The sequence below is a fragment of the Toxoplasma gondii genome, chromosome IX, assembly GCF_000006565.2.
Source record: "Toxoplasma gondii ME49 chromosome IX, whole genome shotgun sequence".
Lineage (NCBI taxonomy): Eukaryota > Apicomplexa > Conoidasida > Eucoccidiorida > Sarcocystidae > Toxoplasma > Toxoplasma gondii.
The window spans coordinates 5,778,617-5,799,579 of record NC_031477.1 but is presented as its reverse complement, the minus strand read 5'-3'; the positions used below and the strand labels follow the sequence as shown (position 1 = coordinate 5,799,579).

The following is a 20,963-nucleotide window of genomic DNA, read 5'->3' as shown; positions in this document are numbered from 1 at the left end:
TGAGGGAGTCACCACATTACCACATTATTCTTCAGAAGTTGTCGCACTTTCCGCCTGTTAGCTTGCAACACTCGAAAGAGACGCTTTCTGACAACAATTGTTCGCTTTACCTTCCAGGTGGGACGTCGCAAGCCTGGATCCCGGACAGTGAACTGTTGAAAAAAATCAAGTGAGCGTGTATCCTTGCTTGAGGTTGTCACGAGTATAATTTGTTATCCCTTGACGAAAACTCCCGAAACAGTTGTGGTGGCGGAGGCACGGGGCGCAACGCTTACCTTGAGCAGCTTCAGTTCTGTGTCCGAAGTTTTTTTCAGAGCATGGATTTCAGCACTGACTTTCTGCATCTGGTTCAGCGCAATGGCATACTTTTGTTCGAGAGTTAGTGACAGAACATTCCCTGGAGCTGGATCTGTGGCTGACTCAGTCCTCTCAAGGAGGTGTCTCTCCTTCTGCTTGGTGGGCATCCCCGGTAACGAATCCTTCCCACGCGCAGAGTTTCGTTTCGAGAGGGTTGCTTCCGACTGATGTTGGGCAGACGAGTCATCTGACAGAGCGATTCTGTTATACCAGGATTGCATCAGCCGTGTTTCTAGTTGGATGAGCCACAGACGGTCCTTGAGCAGAAAGGAACAACGCAAACAAAAGTGCATCCGCATGAACTAACGAACTCAATCCGCAGGCACAGCCCCTTTGTGTTTCTAACTGTAAATCACCCGAATGAGGCAGTCGATTCGAAGACGATTCGAAAGGCAGCGTAAGTATGAAGAATAATAGAAATATGGACCATAAACTTCGATACACTGGCGCGTGTGACCCGTCAACTCAGCCCGCATGTCGACAGGCTTCCTGCAAGTTCTACCGTGAAACGCTGTAGTTCGTGTCCTCTTTCCCATGTCACCACAAAGGGCTCTTTCTATCTCGCGGAAGAAAACTTTCTAATGGGCGCGTGAGTGATGAAAAGGTCGGTTCACAACTCAACCGTACCTTGAATTCATTTAGTTTTTCCCGTGTCCGTTCATTCCTTTCTCTCCTTGACCGTATTCTCTCCTCCGATGCAGAGGCAGCTGAAGTCACTGCAGCCGGCAGATGTGTATTCTGTTCAGCCATGGTGCGGCTCAGACGTCACTCAGGTTTCGGAACAAGCTGTTGTCGGTTGAGCGAGCTCAAGAAAAAAGTGGCGGGGATCAATTTCTTCGTATGGCACGGACAAACACATAAGAACCCGCAATCAATTCCGCGCGAACGAACTGCCACCGTGTGGGCACGAAGTTTCATAGGAATGTTTTGAAAGATGCGACACTCGAAGAGGACTCTGCATGACTGTTTTTCTAGATATTAGCCTGCTATTCTGTTGCATCTCTGAGAAACGGCTTGAAAGCATCCAAATGCCAGCGGCGTTGGCGAAGAGATCAGCTTTCGTTTTGCACGTATCATCGGTATCCTTGACTAAGAGATGCCTTCCAGATGGTCCATATGGGTTGCTCGCTCATAGTAGAGCCTCGCCACTGTGCGTAGTGGCTGACCCTTCGGGCACCCCACCGACTGCGTTGAATAGCCAGGAGAGGGTGTCGTCGCCAGACGAGCACGAAAACGAAGCCCCATGGCAGTTGCCAGAAACACTCTTAAATGAAAGAGAGGAGGGAAGAAACTGAAGCAGCGCTGACACAGGCGGCGCAATATGTCGATCCCTTGACGTTGCGTTGTAATGGCACGATAAGCCCTCTCTAATGTATCTACTTCCCCAGCAGCGTTGGTTGAGTCTCACCATTGAAACTACTACTACTTTTGCTTTTGAACACCACCGCAGAAAGAAGAAAAAGTGTCCTGCGCAAGAACAAATGAACAAACCTTCTCGAGCGTCTCTTCATCTGCCTCCTGAATCTACCCATTCTGACCACGAACGGCTGTCTTCCGTGCTCTTTGAGGTCGAACCTGCTCAAAGGGCGTCATCGGACTGGCCAGATGCCTGACGCAGCCCTTAGCTTTTTGTTTAGGCAGGAAACACAGAAGAGTGGAAGTTTGTTGCGGCTCCACCACTTTTAAGGTGCATGCTCTACCTGAACATGTGCGTGGGGCCAACAGTTTGCCGTAAAGCTGGTGGAACGATCCTCTGGAAGCAGTGTTCGCAGTTGACCGAGTTGCTTTCGAACAACAAAAACGCCTGTTTCTACAACACCTAGTGTTCGAAGAAAGCTACAAAAAAGACTTACTGCGCCGCTACGACAAATTTCAGAGAGAGTGTATACTAGAATGGTCAAACATCGCGACCGCCTCATCTGCACTGGGTGCAGCCCCAGGTTCTTGAGTAAGTGTGGCAGTTACAAGAAAACACGTCTGTTTGTATGTGTGACTATTCGTGAAACGACAATGTGTCCTTCTGAGAAGTGCAGACGACACCCCAGAGATCTGCAGTGTTCCCCAGGGGACAGACGCAGCCGTAAACCATCGACACGTCGCAAGGATTAGTGCCGACAGTGCCATGCTCTCACCAGCATGCCTTAAAGTAGCCAACTCTACAACCCCAATACTCATTTGCTCTTTCGATAAGCCCTCAGATACAGTAACACCGGCCACCTACCAACCATCGTCACTGCGGTCGCTGCCAGCCGTCCTTGTTCACAGAAAAGTGCAGTACTACTTCCTGTAGTGTGTCAGACGCAGTACCGGAGACTCCAATGTAATACCCAAACCAATATAAAGGAAAATGAACTTCCTAGTTGCCTGCCTCGTTGTTGGTCAGTCTGACTGAATAGTCAGATCACACGCTCAACCTAGGTTCTACAGAGGGACCGAGACTTGCCTCCCTAGTAGCTCCTGGACGGCGTCAGCACCTTGTTCGACTACCGCAAACTAGTAAGATCTGGGCTCCTAGGTCTACTAGGGCGGATGCAAAGAGTACGAGCACACGCTGCGGATATCCTGTGGCTGCACAGGGAGTGACAAATCCCCGCCGCAGTACGGCCTGCTCGTGTTACAGTGCCCTGCCGATCACGCGACGGAACCAACAAGCTGTGGACATTTGGCATAGGATGGAATTTCGTGAATGAAACACAGAAGAAAGTCTGTGAGGCTCCGTGGCAGGTACTACCTCCAATGCTGCCAGTGTACTGGCGCCCTCCCACAAATCCAGACTATGACCGCTAGTTCCCTGATTGGTAATCATTCAGTTTGGCAAATCACATTCCATCGCGGCGGATCTTCCACTCTTGCGAATGCGCGAGGAAGCCTGGTGGCGGTCGGTTGAGGATCTAACACTTTTTCACTTCGTACAGATAGTTCGGGCTGCTTTTCTTCCGCTTACTGTGCAATTTGCACATACGAAACAGTAGCTCTGAATGCTCGCGCCACCACCTGGTATCTGGCTGTTAGTCGTCTTTACACAGGAATATCATTCGGTTCGTCCGACTGTCCAGGCAGCAGCCCGAAAGACCTGGGGAAAAATACATGCACCCAACTGGGAAAAGTTGGACTATGCTTGTGAGTGGTGCAAGACACGACCATCGTCGAGCGAGATCATGCGGAGTTCCCGCCATGTGAGGTCTACACACAGTTCAGTGGCTGGAGTGTTATTCCGCATCGAAATCCTGGCCGAAAACAGTCTCCACACAGAAGCCAGTCCACAGGAAAAGAACCTGCCGGGGGCTACTGGCACACACACCATCCTGAGATTTTCATATTCCACTCCCGGAGCTTAAATTTTTCCCGTGTACGCAAGCGGAGACCCGAAAAGACAGTCAAGGAAACATCCGAAAGAGTTCCGTGATTAGAGTTACACAACTCGACCTGTCGCCCATTTGCTGCCAAAAGCAGGGGAGACAGCAAGATGTCTCGATGTACAATAACATTTAGTATCTCGTGCTCATGTTATTGCGACGAAATGCCTAGTTGCTGGCTAGCGGACCATGTCGCAAGGCAGCACTTGAACGCTGGGCTGTCTGTTTCAAGCCACCCTGTCAGGGCCGGCGACTGGCAAGCTGGTTGTCCTGTGGCGAGGACCAAGCCCGCGCTCGCGTGTCGCGAATATGGTACAAGGCGTTCTTTTCTATGGTGTAATGTATCGTGGCAATTTGCGGAGCCTAAGAAGTGTCTTTTGGGGGGAGGCCAGGCAGCAGTAGGAAAAACTGGAGGCTTTCAGTTCATGCCACTTGAAAAACAATCGTTGATTCCAGACACGCTCCTATACGAAGTGAACAAGCCGCCGCGAATGCGCGATCCGACCTCTCACGTGGCCGCGGTTGGCTGGTTCATGGATGCAGAAGAAAATCCTTTCTGGCCTGAGGCGACTTGTGCTTGAGAGTGTTTGTTTTCTTGTCTGCTCATATTTTGTCGCACTGATCTCTTTCCCCAGGCCTTGATGCAGGCGAGTTTTTGTCATTTGTCGCTCCAGGAGGAGTCTCACGTCTTGTCAGTCGACAGCTGCGCGTTTATCGTCTCACCCTGAATGATGAGTGCCATACAAGTCGGGCGCCGTGAATCTGGAGTCTATTCGCTGCTTCTAGCAAAATGTCCGCTGCTAGACACCTTCCTCTAAACGTGTCGCTTTCGTTTTCGACCTCAACGAATTGTCATTTACAGTCCGTGCCAATCGCTGTCTTCCCAGTTCTTCGTTCCTGTCCTCCGTCGAAAGCAATCAGCTCGGCCCTCTTCGCTCACGAGCATTACCAGCCGACTCAGTCCTTGCTAGGTTGTGGCGACGATACTCAGCACGTTTGGTCGTCACCGCTGCATCGAAAAAGACTCCTTGATTGGCCCTCTTCGAAGCTCCATTCGCTGCGCTGGCCGATTTCCCCCCTATTTTCGTTGTCTCTCTTGCCAACGACACGTGGGGACCAGAGAGAACGTCGCCCGACTGGGCAGAGGGGTCCTTGCGGCTCGCTGCGCCGTGGACACAGGGTAATAACTTCACAGAAAAATAGCAGCAGTCTCGACCTCAGTGGTTGTGCTTCTTCGACAGATTCTACCATTTTCACGAGGTTCTTCTGGATCTTTTTAGCACAAAATTTGGACCGCCGAAGCACGCTTTCTGTCCGCCAAGGTTGCGGCCACGCCGCCCGCCTTGTCTTGTACCTACCGAGGGGACAACTCTGATTACAGGTCACTGGTGAAGGTGTGCTCAAAAGAATAAAATAGTTCAGCGTTCCTTGGCAGTTGTTAAGGAACAAAGCCACGCGAAGGCTGAAAAGGGCCCGGACCTTTCTGTTGGTGGTGCACTACTCCCCGGCAATTTAAGAAAGGCCGCATCTGCTAGCGCGGCAGTTAGCAAGGGAGGGCAGCCTCGGTCAACCAGCGGCTTTTCAGTACAAGAGACACCGTGGACTGTTTGAGGGGTGTGTCCGTAGAATTTCATCCATCTGTCGCTACTATGTATCGTACGAAGTCACTTGCTATTGCCTGAATCGTCTTGCATCGCAATCATGGTGGCCACCACCCTCCATTCGTTGCCGTCCCGCTACCTGTACACTCTTTTGATGTCATTTCTGTTTGTTTGTGGAGCTCTTGCGCTTCACGAAAGTCCCGATGGCTTACCTGAGGCTCCTGACCGCCCCCAGAATGCGGAATCGGGTGATGGCCCGCCGACACTCGTTCTGACGCTGGATCCAGAGTATGCTGGGAAGTCAGAAGAGTTTGCTTTTACTGCTGAATATTTCCCTCCTACGGAATCATCTAAAAATGAAGATGGCGCGCAACAGAGTTTCGTCGAAACTCCGAATCGGCGGCTACCTGGAACGTTCGATCCCATGTCATCGAGCGACGTGCGGAGTGAGGTGCAGCTACGCGTGACGACGCAACAAATGGAGAGGGGACTGCTTGCTGAGATCGTCGTGCTACAGGAGGGCCAGATGGTATCAGGCTTTCGAGCATCGCTTCAGACGAAAGAACAGGCTGCACTCTTGCACCGTCTGGCCGATTTAACAAATGACCCAAATATCCATTTCAGGGTTGAGTGGAGGGGCCGGGGCGACGGCACCGGCGGCCTCTACATTCGGACGGCCGTCCATCTGCTCGCGACCGCCTACAAACCGTCGGTTCACTTCAAGCTAAACCTCCACCAAACCGGTGCGAGGGGAGCGCGGGAGACTATTAAATTGCTTTCCAGTGTGCCTATTGATGACCTGAACGCTCCGGGTGTAGACATAGGGACGCTCAAGCAGCTCATTGTGGATCACGCGGAGCCAGAAAACATTCTCACTGGGCCCGGGTCATTCTCCATCAAACGGATGTTCAAGGAATCTGACCCGAAGAATGCCAACACACAGGAGGCAACTCTTGTTCCGTGGCTGCTGCGTCTTCTTGACCTGGCGTCGCCTGTCACAATCGTCGGTGATCTGACGCGGAATCGAGAGTTTTCCACAGTGCTTCCACAAGGGCCCGCGAATTGGAATGACCTTCTCTTACTTTACACAGGCATGGGAGACGCGGCAAACCGGGGCCAGAACGCTCCCGATTTTGCTCAGCGTGAACCCGGTTACCGTCCAGGAAGTATATTTTTGTCTCCTGATGGTTTCCGTGGCGCGGCACATCTGGGTGATCATCAGCCTGACCGTCTGAAACAGTTCTGGCGACAGGGTGGCGAGACGGGTCTCAATCCTGGAGACATCGAGCATTACTACAGTCCTCTTTTTGGGCGGTCATACGATACCTCGAACAATCCTCTCTTGATCCTGGATATGTACGGAAATCCTGTTTATTCGGAGGGCGGCGTGCCTAAGTTCATTGTCGGGCCAGGCGAGAACGACCTGACGAAACTACCGGACCATGTCAGTGGGATGGTTCTCCCCAGTGTGTCTGCTCGATTCTTATTCCCGGATAAGCGATCATTCACAGAGTTCATTAACCCTGCTCGGCCTTGGAATGATATCAGCAAAGGCTGGAAAGCTCTAATGGCGAAACATAAAATGAAGTTCAACTACCGAGAACCAGGCCTTGTCGGGGTGTCGGTCAACGGGAACTGGTACGGTTTGACGAGTGAATTTATACAAACGTATCCCACTCTTCTTCATCTTCTTGGAAGCTTGGCCCAAAGTACTCCAGGATTTTCTCTTGAGGACGTAACCCTCCATTTTGATGACAAGCTCCCTCCCAAGCTTCCTACACTTTTTGTCCTCGATGACGCACACGATCGTCAGATTCCATGGTGCGCCTTTGAATTTGTGATTCCGCTTTCACCGCGCGGAACGGTTAACATCAAATCCCTTTTAGCGAAAGGGAAATCCGCGGCAGAGTCTCCCAAAGGGTGCAATTTCCGGGAGAAGGGATTTCACTTCACCACTGTTCACAGATGGGGCTTCGTCGAGTCTCGGAATCCTTTGAGTATTCAGTGGCACGGCGTATTGGACTACACCGGATCCAAGCAGGAATGCGCATTGCTTGGAAATGTTCTGAAGGATGCTCATCTAGCTGGACGTCAAATTGCGGTCAGTTTCCATGCGGAACATAAAGCCACGGTCATTCCGGTTATCGAGACATTTGGCCCTGATGGCGAACTCCTGAAGTCGAAACCTCAGAAGCCAGTGACGGCTACTGTGCAGTTTGGTGATGATTTGCCCGGACTTTTGTATGATTTTCACAAACCCTTCCAAAAGAAAAAAGTCCCCACCGTCGTGTACCCCTTTCTTCAGGGTCAGGGACAGGGTTCGCGGGATGCACTCAACGGTGGCGTTCTTGGAGAGGAATATTACCATCGGCCGCGCAAAACAAAAATCACGATGCGCCCCGAGATTCCCATTCTCAACACTCATGATACGTTCGTGGATGGATCTGGGCCTCACCCGAATGTCCCTCACTTCGTCATTCCTTTAACAGCGGGTCCGCAGCAACATCTGGCGCCCCTCAAAGCGCTGCGGCAGTGGCTTCGTAAGGAGTACCCTGGGTCTCAGTTGCCCTTTAAACTCGATCGAATGAGCGACGAGGATCTCTTGGGTATCGCAGATCATCTTGTGTTCCGGTTTCCCGATGGAACCGAAGCAACGTTGCGATCGATTTTCGGTCCAGAAGTGTTCAGTCCAAACTGGGCGACGATGAATCCCGACGCCTACCAAAAACTAATGGATGTTCTTACGAGGCCCAAAAAGGTGTATCTTGCGAAGAATTTCCGCATCGTCGTGACTGACGTCGACGGACAGCAGATCCCTTTCGACATCCAGATCGAGCCAGGAGACACATGGGCGAAAACACTTGATGACTTCTTCAAGGCACACCCGAACTTAAAACCCGCCAACGTCAAGCTTGTTTTGTACGACGACAAAGATACCGCCCTGCGGCAATTCGACATAAATTTGGATATGTATGCTTCGCCCTACACCGAGGCTGTGGACCAACAACACATGAAGGGCCTTCAAATAACCCTGGAAACTCCTGCGCCAATTGTCTCGTGTTATCAAGCTGACCCGGCACGTCCAGGGCAATGCCTCGCCGTTGACATGAAACGCATTTTCTGCGGGCGTGTCAACCCTGCGAAAATGGTGTCGCGTGCCTGGAATGAGGAGTGCACAGCTGCTTGGATTGCGCGTGCGGATCTCGGGGAAGTCGAAGACAGATATCTCATGGGTCCGGATGACGTTCGGGCCCGATCAATTCGAGACCTTCTGACGTCGGCAAAGAATGCGCTGAAGCAGAGGAACCCAGAGAAGGCAAAGCATCTGAACATCCCTGTTGCGGATGTCACCGAATCCGAAGAGCTGAACAGGAAAATGAGGGAGAGGACGGAGTTGGCGATGAAGAGTGGCAAGACGCTGGAAGACTTGGATCGCCTGAGACACCTCAAGTTCGAGATTAGAACTCTTCAGCGTCAAGGAGAGCTGCAGTGGGCCAAACTGGTAGGCGCGACTATCACGACCACAGAAAAGGGCAAGCCCGCTGAGAGACACATCCGTCTCGATCCCAAGAAGTTTTTCTTAAACGACAAACTCTGGAAAGTCTTCAAGGAACTTGCGGCTCAGGTCCCTGGTCTCAAATTTGAAAACGTTTTCAACTTCTCTTTCGAAGTTATGAACAAGGAAGCACGAGAGCAGTGGAAGAAGGAGCAGACCACAGTCACGAAAGAGGCAAAGAAGCAAATGCGGTCGCAGAAAACAGTGGTTGATGTGATATTCGTTGGGCCTGACGGCTCCGCTCTTTTTCGAGACATCGGTGTGGAGCTGCGGCAGCTTTCGGATGAAGCCCTGGGGCGACTTTCGAAGGGAGACAAGAGAGGTCTGATCAACCAGCTGGCCAAGCGTTACGACATCCCAAGGCAATACTTCATTCGACGGGGAGGGTTTCCGTCGGCCGCAGTTAATGGAACCAAATGGGTCATCACAGCCATGCTGGGTCTTGTCGGAGGCGCCGGCAAAAAGGGCCTGGCCAGTTTGTTAAAAGATCCACATGCATTCGTGACACATCTCCAGTCGGCAGGAGGCTTCAGCCCCACAGATACTGTGAAACTCGTTTTCGATAACGGCTCCGTACTCGACGTGCCCCTCAGTCAGCTTCCTGACCAGGACCTTGGCAGTCTCGCGGAGATCTATTTTCCGTGGAAGAAGACCGCTGGCCAAGCCCAAGAGGAAAAGAAAAAGGCAGTGGAATCGAAAGTCGCCGAAGGCTCAGGTATTATGCGGAAACTCGAAGTCACAGTCATGCAGCCGTCTTTGTGGCCAGAGGTGTTTGGTGCCTGGCTCTCTGACTTGCATGAAATGGATCTTTTTGACGACGGTCCAATACTCTTGCAAGTGCGCCCGGAAGGGGCGCAGAAAGGCCAGGTGATTCGATGCTCGGTGAAGACACTGGGCGAGCTGTATCAGGCGCTCAACAAGCCCGAAATTATTCGCTCGAAGTGTCCCGGAATGGCCGACTTGAAAAAGCCGTTCACGTTCGAGTTATCGATCAGAACTCCGGCGGAGCAGTATTACAAGCTCTACAATCGATCTCGATCACCCGAAGACCAGAGGCGTACTGCAGCCGTCCTCTTGAAGCTGAAAGATCACATACGTAACCTCCCTGATGATGGACAAGTGATCTTCGAATACAGAAAGATCAAGAGGACTCTGACTCCGCAAGAGCTTCAGCAGCTCAAGGCTCTCATCGAGGGGCTCCAACCTAACGAAAACACGGATGATGTGTTGACCAAGATTCTGAGGTTGCTGGGGATTTCGGACCAGGATATCGCCAAGTCGGGCAGGTTGCGGTTCGGCATCAAGCAGGCGCCGACTTCGTCAGAACAACAGATGCTGCGCGAGGGTTCGATTACCGCTGTGGTCGAGGACTTCCAGGGGGGCAGAAGAAAGGCGACTGTCCGTATTTCGATCCCGGAGGAGGAGCCGCTTCGCCTCGGCGCTTCTGCCCAGAATTACCAGGTGCATATGTCTCTGTTTTCGAAAAACGCTCAACACCTCAATACGCCGTGTGGCTCAAAGTCCGGCGCAGAAGTCGCCAAAGCGACTTGGGGACAGCTGTGCCGGTGGTGCAATCTGAAACTCGCCGACCTCCCTGGTCTCGGTCATCCGACGTTGTACATTCGAATTATCTCTAACGAGAAGACTCAAACCGTGCGAGGAGGCCAGCCGGTGACGACCAACGTAGACGGCCATCCGGTGGTGTACGACATCCGGATGCCAGGAGATCCACGTTCTGCCTCTGGAATGCCAAAGTCGGTTTTCTGGAATTTGGTCGAGCGACCTGGTTCCAACGAACTGGGTCCTGTCTGGCACCAATCAATTCCGAAGGCCGACGGAGGCTTGCGGAAAGATTACAGCTACTTCGATCCGAACCCTGGGGCGTGGGACCCGACGCTCTTCGGGCCGTCTTCAGGCACTTTTCCGCAGAACACCCGAGCTGGCATTGATATTGTCACCAACCCCGAAGCCATGGAAACTGGCGACGCCTATGCGCCCCCAATAAGGTTTGGTTTTGGGTTCAGGAACTGGAATGACCGAGATGCTGTGAAACCTCAGTTCAACAATATGGTCTCAGGCATCGCCCCTCAGGAGCGAGACTTGTACAAAGTGTACATTCAAATCCCGAAAGGAGATGGCAACTACTACCCCTGCAGCGGCGTGGATATCAATCTGTTCATGCAGCTGACCAAGGAACAGATTGCCCGAGCCTGTGGCATACATCCATCTCTGCTGGAGGCGCCCTTCGGTGTGTATCTGCTGAAAGAGACACCCACATACGCCCGGGCGCAGCCGAGCTTTCCGGTAAGGACCCAGAGCATTTAGGTGTGTGTCAAATCTTTTTAAGGAAAGCAGATTCGACCCGAGTCGAGGGCAATGTCCACGAATGCAGAAGCGAGTGAGAAATGAGCGATAATCGTAGTGGGAAATGGCCCCAGCGGATAAACCAACGACGAGGGTCTTGAAAAGCGGCACAACCGAGTGTGTTTCTTCTCTCTTTTTGTCCTGCAGCTCTTCTTCGTAGATGGCGAAGGTCAGGAACATCCGTCATTGGGGCACTGGACAGACGCGCCTGCAAAGTTCTTCAGTCCTCACCTGCGGGGTGCCTCGCCGAACTCCTTGATTCAGCTCGAATTTGCTCCGGGGGTTACCTGCAATTTGACCCAGCAAGAACTCATGTCTCTGCATACTTGGGAGGCACTCCTGAAGAGATGTAATATTGATGCGGGCAAAGAGCGACCGGCAACAATCACGACACGCATTGTGGTAAGAACGAGACGGGTCCATTAGTCCCGACGCAGATAGAGGGATATTACGACAACAGAGCAAAAACCCGTAGACGCGACGGCGGCGCCGTATTGTCTGTGGATGGCGTTTCACTCTAGATATTTGTCGCCATGAGACTATGTGAGTTGAGACAAAGTGGTGTCTATCAGTGGTAAGAGTGAGACTTTTTTGCCGAAAACAAGTAGACGCAGACTCCCAGCACCCGCGTGACACAGCGAGAATTCCTTAAGTTGTCTTCTTTTCTTTGTTTCTCTTCTGTGTTTTTCAGCCCATGTTCTCCACCCCAAACGTAAGTAGTCCACACCAGGCCCGGCGTACTTGTTTTGGTATAAGGGAAACCCACAAAAGAATGAAATGTTGGCGTTTATGGCAGCTTGCATCCGGTTGAGTTGCTGTTGTCAACAATTGTAGCGGGGCTTACTTTTCTTCTGTGTGCTGCAGTTAAGTTGGTGCCTGAGCAGGTGATCTCCAAGAATCTATGATAGTATGAGGCACAGAACCACATGCGTGTCTACGACAGTGCATACACCATTGTACGTGAGTACGTTCGTACTGGTGCAGGTTGTCCGGCTGTTTATTTTTATGACGGTTGCGAAGTGATGTAAGTGTCCGTTATTTAGACCCCTCGCGTGAACACAGGTGATGTGGCACAGTTGTTTTGCTTTTAGTTATTTCCGTGTGTCTACTGTTAGTCATGTCACACATGCCACAGGAGCACGTCTGCTCATATTTTCGCTGACCATATGTGAATGTAGCGTGAAATGACGGGAGGTCTCTCCTGAAGAAGGTTCCCTCGTGTTTTGATTCAGAGTCTAACATTCCGTATGTCACCTGTCGTATGGTCCCCAGGTGACGGTCAAAGTTCCCAATGAGCTGTTGCAGCCACTTCTTCGGCAGCATAGAGGTATCTCGCCTGACCAGTTGTTCAGGCAGAAACCCTTGGAGGAAGTCGTGGCACTTCTGCTGTCGAATGCCCATCTCGGACTCTACCACGTTGGTTTGAAGTACATCGATGGGACTGACCAACCGTACAGTGAATGCCCAGAACATCTGCGGCAGCTGCCTCCGAGCCAAATTCCCGGTCTCCAGCATATCTATATTGTGGTAGGTAGCCTATTCGAGTTCCGACTATCTTTATATTGAGACATATCTCTCGCATCAAACACGCACATGTAGTTATAGACATGTCTTTTGACTCCCCCAAGTTTCTAGCTTTCCGTAAAGCCACATATGTTTTCTTAGTTTCCTAATCATCTGCAGGGCAACTGCCGACACTCAAAGACACGCAACAGAAGACACTGTAGGACAGGCAAGGTATGCCGTGTATTCAACTACAAGCGGAACGGGAGATCCTGTTTGCGGTTCACAAGGCCGCCAAGTTTTCGGGACAGGACACTGAGTAGGCATTCCTTTCCTGATTTTTTGTGTGCGTTTAGCCGGCGAGCGAGGGCGAAGGAGATTTCCCAGGGGTAAGTGAGAGTGTTGGACTCTGCCGTAGTCGAACTTGATGCTAGTCTCAAAAGGGGAGTGGCACTGGTCACGTAAGCCGCAGTTTCGCTGTTTTCCTAAACCGCTGTCACCGGCGTTTTGTGCGTTGCTGTTTCCTCCAGTTTGACTGAGCCCTTCGATTCAATCTCGCTCCTACCATCTGCTCTTTGCTGAGTTTTTCTCTTTCTTTCCGTCTCTTCCCTCTGCATTCGCCCCACGGCTCCCCTGTCTTGTTTGATACATTTCCTACCACTTTCTTTCTGGCTTTTAAAATACAGGTGTTCCGCGGAGGAACTCTGGGCGACATGATGAAAGGCATGAACCTCAGCCCCCAAACCACATATGGCGACTTTGTGCGGACAGTGAAGAAGAAGATCAACAGTCCTGAAGGTCTGACTATTCCGGGAGTGCGGCAGCACGTTGGTGGCTCCGGTCGTCCAGCCCAACAGATTATTGACTTCGATTTCGCTGGCCCGGAATCGCCACCAGGAGCTGCCGGAAAACCAGGGTGGGAAGCCACGTGGCGGCCTGCTACAGTGGGAGCGTTCCCCGACAACATGCCAATTGGCGATATTGACAGGGAGATGCACCACCCATTTCTGGTCTTCGTAAGTTTTCTGGAAAAAAAGTGTGTGTTGACGGTGGGCGTATGCTCAAGTCTGAGAAAGTATACACGCGAGGCTTGACCCTTTGGCGCAGTATGCCGTAGAAAGGCGAAATTGTTGAGGAGCTAGTCTCAGCCTACGAACATACTTTCGAGCTGGTAACGGTGACCGTGAATGTGTACAGTCGTCGCGTTCCCCTGCTCTCTGTCGTGTTTTCAGACGACCGGCCACCCCCCCAAATACGACGTAAGTGAGGGGTGGGAAATCGAGGCAAAATGGAGTTTCTTTGGCTGAGGTGGAGCACAGGAACCCTACGCTTCTTATTGGAGGGACACGGTGTAGGCTGAGTCTCGGGCAATGGTTAACCAGTGGGGTTGAGACCCGTTTTTCCTCTGGTCACAGTCTGTTTCATTTTAGGTTTTTGTGCCCATCGTTTTGCGGACATCGAAAGCTCAGTCGTGCTGCGTGCACCTTTGCTAGAGGGTTCAGTTCGTTCTGCGTGTGCAGTCAAGGTAGCGGAGAAGCTTATGCAGCCAAATGGCCCGCATATTTAAATTTAGGACATTCGATGTGAATCGCTGTGTTGTTTCCTTGCCGTGTCTCAGCTGAATGGTTTAGCGGCCTACGGCGGCCAGCCCTTCCGTGAGGAGACCACACATCTAGATGCAAGTCTTCGCAACCTCGTCGAGTGGATGAAGGACTCTTTGGGCATATCTGACCCGAACGGAATCCTAGCTGAAATCGTAATAGATACGATTCGATGCCCGTTTCCTCTGAGTGCTGCACAACTCATTTCGGCCACGATTGGGCATCTACTGCACCACTGCCAGGTCAATGACTTGGAAATGAGTCATAGTATCTACGTGACGGTAAGCGAGAGACCCCGGAAAGTTCGTCTGCGAAGTGATCTTCTCTTCTTAACGGCGGATACAAGTGCTTGAATGCGTGTACCGGAGTGAAAAGAAATTCACTTGTCTGCAGCCACAAACAGGATTTTTTTCGTCTTTTGAAACGGCTGTAGGGCAGTGAATCCCATGAGTGCCAGGGGATACTTGTGGCTGTAACTTCATTTATCGGTCTGAGGCAATGGCTCGTCGTCAATCCCTTGGTTTCACGAGACTCTTGATTTCAGAAATGTTTTCGTTTTTTGCAAAACCGTCTCGCGAAGCGGCGCTCAGGTTGTCGGCTTTTAGAGGAGCTAAGCGTCAAAGCAATGTGCAGTCTTATGATTCTGCTCCCCAAATGCATTGAAGAAGGTCGGCCTGCCGTTTGCGAACTGTGTGGAGGCATATATTGTCACGTGCTAGGTGTTCCTAAAAAGACGTTGGTCGATTGCACTCTCACCCTCGGGCGCTCCTCACGCCCAGTGTCTGCTCGGTTTTTTTCGTTGATCTGTTATCTCAGCCGACCCCCGTTCCCGGCTACACTGCCACTCCAAAGCGCAACGGACCGCAAGTGAGTTTCGCAACAATCGGTTTTCTGTTACGTCACAAATCCTTTTCAAGAGGGGCCTTGTCCAAGGATGTCTCACCTGACAAAAGATTCCCTTCATTCCTTTCCCACATCGGGAGCAAGATGCCACTCAGACTGTGTCGAATTTGTACCCATCGTCGGGATGGAATGCAGTGCCAGTTTCCTCCCATGATTCCTCAGTGCCGGGACGTCTCTCATTTGTCTCTGTCCTGCATGTGTTCCCAGAGGACTTAGTGACATGCTTGATGTGGGTGGTAGACGCACTTTGTTTAAATCTTTCCCCAAGTACAAGTGTGCCGCCGGCTACGTTTCTGCGCCTACCCCGCTTTTACTTGCTCAGATTGTTATCAACGGCCATAATTACGGAGCTCCTGGCACAGCACCTCGAGACTTCGGGCAGCTGTTCAACCTCCCTGGCAGGCCTGGAGCTCGACCGCTCAATCAGGACCTCGAGGTCTCGTTCAGTCCTCTTCCCGGAAAGCCACCGGTGCGCGGAGTCCTTCCGGGGGATGTTCTCCCCTTGCTGCAATCTATTTCCGACAAACATGGCCAGCCTGGCGTCGCTGTGGTGTTGAACTTCCTGCGACAACTGCATGCGCTGGCGGAACTCCCGCCGGGTGCCACCCTCAACATCGACACGAAACTCATTCCGTCGCAAAGTCCTCAACAGCTATACGCGCCAGACCAAGTTCCACAACCTGGCCCTTGGATTGCTGGCCCGACTGGGGGCGGACGGTTTCCAGGCGGCGGTGTTGTGGTGAATGAATCTGGCGGGAGAAGGGGACCAGGTGGTTCCGCAGCTGTGAAGTTTATGCCGTCGACCTTGCGACTTCCACTGCTTCGGCAGCCTTCCGTCGAGCTGCCTCGGAATTCGATGCTCAGAGGTTCCATAGGAGGAGTTGGAGGCCTGCCGAGGACAGAGTTTGTCGTTCCGATTTTGCCTTCTCAGAAGTCGATGCCTATTGAACAGGTTCTGAAATTCTTCGGCATCGCTCCGGCAGCTGTTCAGACCTTGGATGTCCAAGAAAAGCCTGAGCAAGGCGCAATTTTGGTGAGCTTTTTTAGGAGCAACGCGGTCTGTTTATTTGTAGACAGTGCTTGAGTCGCACAGGTTCCTGCGGGAATTGACAGCGAGTCCCAGAGCCGAGTCCGGCCGCCGGTGTACTCGACAGTTTGCGACACTTTGGCTGAGACAACCGTGCCCACAGCAGAGCGTTCCCTTTGCGTCTGTGCTTTGTTCCGTTGTACAGATTGAGTCCGGGACAGTGACTTTTGTGCCACTGAAGGGACCTACGTTCACCGTCTCGATGAAGAAAATAAACGCGACGGACAAAAACACTCTAGCAACGCTGCTCAAAGCGGCAGGTCGCTCGATCATTGATCTAGTTGGGGCCTCTGACGGCACTCAACCTTTGGTTCTGAAAATTGTTGTTGATCACGGGGCGGTCAGTCCCACGAAGGTCACCACACCGGTTGGGACGCCTTCGCACGCAAGATCTGCCATGGAAGGATTGACAATCTGGAACCTCTTGCCTCCGCTGATTGACGTCCATTCTGTGAAGACAATCACAATCAGAGTCCAGGTACGTGTTCTACGCACAGATGAAGCGCACTTGCCTCAGAGGACCGTGTCTTCTGCAGGTATGGCGTCGTCCGTCTGCAGTAGCGACCGATCACGCAAAAGTGCATGAATTCTCCATTGTCACTGATAAACGGATAGAGTTGCACGGTCCAATGTGAGCGGCCATTTGAAGTGGAAACAGTAGGAGAGTTCCTCAAAACCAATTAACACATACGGAGACGCTTGACTCGTAGACCAGTGACGGAGAGGCTCGAAGGATCAGGGTAGAACTATCCTGGTGGTGTGGAGCACGCGGTAGACGGATATTACATACGTGAAAGTAGAAGACACCCCACGAAACCTGACTCATAATTAACGACAAAATATCCAACAGCTCGAAAAAAGATTCACTTGAATCGCAGACGTCCAGGCGGACCCCGCGAAGGGATTAAACGCGTCTCTCTTCGAAAAGTAAATCCATATAATACATACACTGTAGATGTGTGCCTCCAGATGAAGTTGTATGAGCATTGGGATGAACTGAACTGAACCTTTTGTGTTCTGGAAACGATTCGTCATACGAGCGTGTCTGCAGTTCGGCCGCTTGGCTTGAGCAGCCTCTGGCTGAATGGAAGGATGAGTGACTGTGACAGTAAATTTAAACCTGTTTATGAAATCATCAGTTCTTGAGGCCATTCACTGTGTTGCGATTGTCCGCTTCAGGCTGCCAAGGCATTCCAACAAGCTGCGAAGGTATGATGAATACGATAAGTATTTGCTTTCTTCGCCAATATCTTCAGGAGCACCCGTCTGCAGCTGTTCATATCTACTTCACGCTGGCGCTTTTGTAGCAACCTAGAACACGTACATGGGACAGCGCAGCTTCCCGAATTAGTATGACCAGAAGCAATCGATTTCATTGCAGACTGGCCGTCCTCTGTTCCCCTCTGTATAGAAAAGTCTTTCTTTCTGTACAAAACCAGTGGAGTGCGAGAACTTGGTATCATGACAGCACCCTGTTCAGCGCAGGGAGCACTACCGAAAAGTAGGCGTGCTAATAAGTTGGTTCTGCCTGTTTACTTGTGCATTCTACGTCGCTGTGGAACTATCCCTACATCAAAACTCTAGGATTGGCAGCCCGGAATGTGTCATATTTTGCCTTCGGCGTTTTGGGCCCCCTCTCTGACGAAAGGCGCTGCTGCACAAAATTTCAATGCTTGACATTTTGCTTTTCTCTGCGTAGGCTGCTGCGGCCGCAGAAGGTACCGAAGGCGATTCCGCTGGAGAGCCCCTGTCGCGCCCCAAAAACGTTGAGCCGGCAGTGAGAACCAAGTTCAAGAATAAGATCCCGGAACTCCCTGCCGCGTTCAAGCCCAGACAGAGAACTGTGTCCGAGATAAATGGCGCACCGGTGAGTTGACGTTAGCTTTTTTCTACCGGATTGTTCCCCCCAAGAACAGCACGCTGTGGATGACACGTCCTGGATTCACAACGTATACAACCATTGCACAGAAAATCATCATTTGAGGAGTCAAGCTAGTCGAAAAGCACGCAGCCTGTGCAAGAAGGAGTTGTGTCAGTTGTTTCAAAGTACCGTGTTGTCTGCAGCATCAACGCGACACACGTTCTGCATGGACACATTCCATTCTATCATTGTTAGTTGTACATGCATTAAAGTGGCGAGGGCAGAGAGAGTTACGCCGAGAAACGTTTACGAAGAAGCGTGTACTCGTATATGCGCTGAACAATCGGCAAAGGTAGAGAGTGGGATGTGATGTGTGTGTGTGTGTGGTTTCTCGACGTCGAACATGGTGCTGACGTGATTACTTGTTGATTCATTTGTTTTACTTGGCTCCTCTTATCTCTGCAGAATCCGAAACTGGTTATTTTCGTGGAACAGGATGGCCAGAAAACAATCAGGTTCACTTTTCCATCGCGCGTCAACGACGTTGTCATCGGTCAGTCGACCGTTAGTGTGGTCTTAGACGCTTTGCTTCCAAACCCCGGCACCTGGCATCGGACTTTCTGGGGAGCCCTATCGCCAGATGGCACAAGCTGCAAGCCAACAATGGAGTTCCAGTACCCCCACTGGCTTCAGACAAAAATGGCAGAACTTCCCGTTCCGAACCACTCTTCATGCCTGTTGATCCGCGAGGTTTCTCTCAATATCAAACAACGACCTAACGTAAGTCCTTCCGTGCTATTATTTGTCCATCCACTTCGTGTTGGAGATCGTGGTTTTAACTTCAGAGACCTGGACACATTTGTTGATAAGAGACACTGTCGACCTACAGGTGTGTCTGACTTGTGCTTGCATTTGTACTTTGACACGTCACACATTTTCCTATATATGGACGATATAAATATGTACGCGTATACAGTGTCATGTATGTGTGTATCAGAATTGGCGCGGAGGACTGATTGTTCCCTTACACACATTATTTTTCTTTGTTTAACCTGGCCTATGGTACCGCAGCTCGTGCCATGCGTTCGATATGTTGCTGTGCCCTTGTGACGATGCCTGCAGTTCTTCATCAAACCGTACATCTTCCACAGCCCCCTGGTCATTTTCGCACTACAAGGCAAGCAGCGGATACCTATTTTTGAGGAACAGGTCGACCCGGCAGTCACGAGTCAGCCTTTGACTGCCCTCCTTGAACAGCTGGGTATCCCCAAAACCCAGCTCGATACAATCCTTCAGTGCAGTAGCACGAACATAGACGCCCCCGGGGAGTGCCCATCTGATAGCTCTACGACAGTTGATCCCGAAACCGTGATTCCTGACGCGGTGGCAACACAGTCGGCGTTCTTGGTTGTGACGGGGAAGCAGAAACAGGCTCCAGGCAGCTTTCTTCAGGTTTTGTGGAGGCGACAGAGGAGGCGTAACTCCATTCAGAAGCGAATAACTTCGCACTAGTAAATCTGAGGCCCTGTGAATATTTTGTGTCTCTGTGATGCGATAAGCCGATCCGGGACTTCTGTTTTCCCACCATAAGAGGAGTGCAACTATGACGGCGTTGGTGTCGTCGCATTGCCGGCATCGTACCCAATTTTTTTTACTAGACTGCTACTCTTGCCGCCCCGGTATTTTGTCGGTAAATCCTTTTTCTTGTATAAACTTCCCCTTCGATCGTCTGTTGTCAGAAAACCGTGTGCGTTGCCTCCCTGGTGCTGCGACGGGAGAGCAGTGTGCGGCACTGAAGAAGCTGACACATGCAATTCTTATCGGTAAACAGAGATAGGAAGCTGATCATGGCAAATCCGACAGAGCTAGTGCAGCACAATTTCCGGTTGGGTCGACGGCCGTGCTGGAGTTGCCCCATTTAGCGCACCAATGGACATTTCGCGGCTTGCGTCCCGTAGTCCGTGTATATAGAGAAGCCCGTTGCCTTAATGAGGAAGGAAAACACAAAATGACACAGTTGAGGGATTTTCTGTTTAATTTAAATGACACCTCTTCTATCAGAGGTTGACGGCTAATGCTTACATACAGCCGCCAAGGGAAATCATAAGCTTTATATGGTTGCGCACTGTTGTTTTGCTGGGCGTTTGCTTGGCAAAAATCACTGTCGAACGAGGATAACTGGCACTTTGTGTATTACATGAAAGATCACATGTGATTTTATGGAAACGAGGTAACAGTATGACAATGCCATTTTGCAATTCCACCGTTGAATAAAGGCGGCCATCCCATACTCTTCCGAAAAGAGAGACTCTCGCTGCCATTGAGAGGCAGCACGTGGAAATTTGCTACTTCTACGTTAGCTACATCTCCACTGAGTCTGCACCGCCAGTTCTTCCAGCTTTGTTCCGTAACTGCAGGCATTATCTTTTGTTCTGGCGGACCAGCCCACAAATAAAATATATGTCAATACAAAAGCAAAAAAAATGCCGCAGTATTTGCGGTGCTGATTGAACTCTGACCTCCCAACCTCCATGGATTATGCTCGGACTTAAGCTCACTGAAGAAAGCTTCCGGATTCGACTCTCTTTAGGCCATCAGACAGGTCACAGCGTTACAGGCACTGCCCTCCGTGGTGCGGAACCTTGTCGAGGATCAAAGTACTACGAGCATCTGAAGTTCAGAACTGTCGATGCCGAGACTTCTGACGCACTAGGCCGTCAGGAGTGGCAGCATGCTAGGATAGTGCGTGAATAAAGTCGCCACTGAACAACCGC

At 51.3% G+C, this 20,963-nt stretch overlaps 1 protein-coding gene across 1 annotated transcript; it reads left to right on the top strand.

Moving 5' to 3' along the window:
* The first annotated feature begins 4,032 nt into the window (after positions 1-4,032).
* Positions 4,033-20,401, top strand: RON8 (rhoptry neck protein RON8). The gene is made up of 15 exons (XM_018782468.1): positions 4,033-11,174; positions 11,382-11,636; positions 11,926-11,946; positions 12,507-12,761; positions 13,094-13,126; positions 13,424-13,753; positions 13,970-13,996; positions 14,356-14,619; positions 15,155-15,205; positions 15,564-16,274; positions 16,474-16,806; positions 17,508-17,537; positions 18,028-18,195; positions 18,655-18,969; positions 19,312-20,401. The coding sequence occupies exons 1-15, from the start codon at positions 5,415-5,417 to the stop codon at positions 19,699-19,701; spliced, it is 8,943 nt and encodes a 2,980-aa protein (XP_018636158.1). The 5' UTR covers positions 4,033-5,414; the 3' UTR covers positions 19,702-20,401.
* Positions 20,402-20,963: the final 562 nt, after the last annotated feature.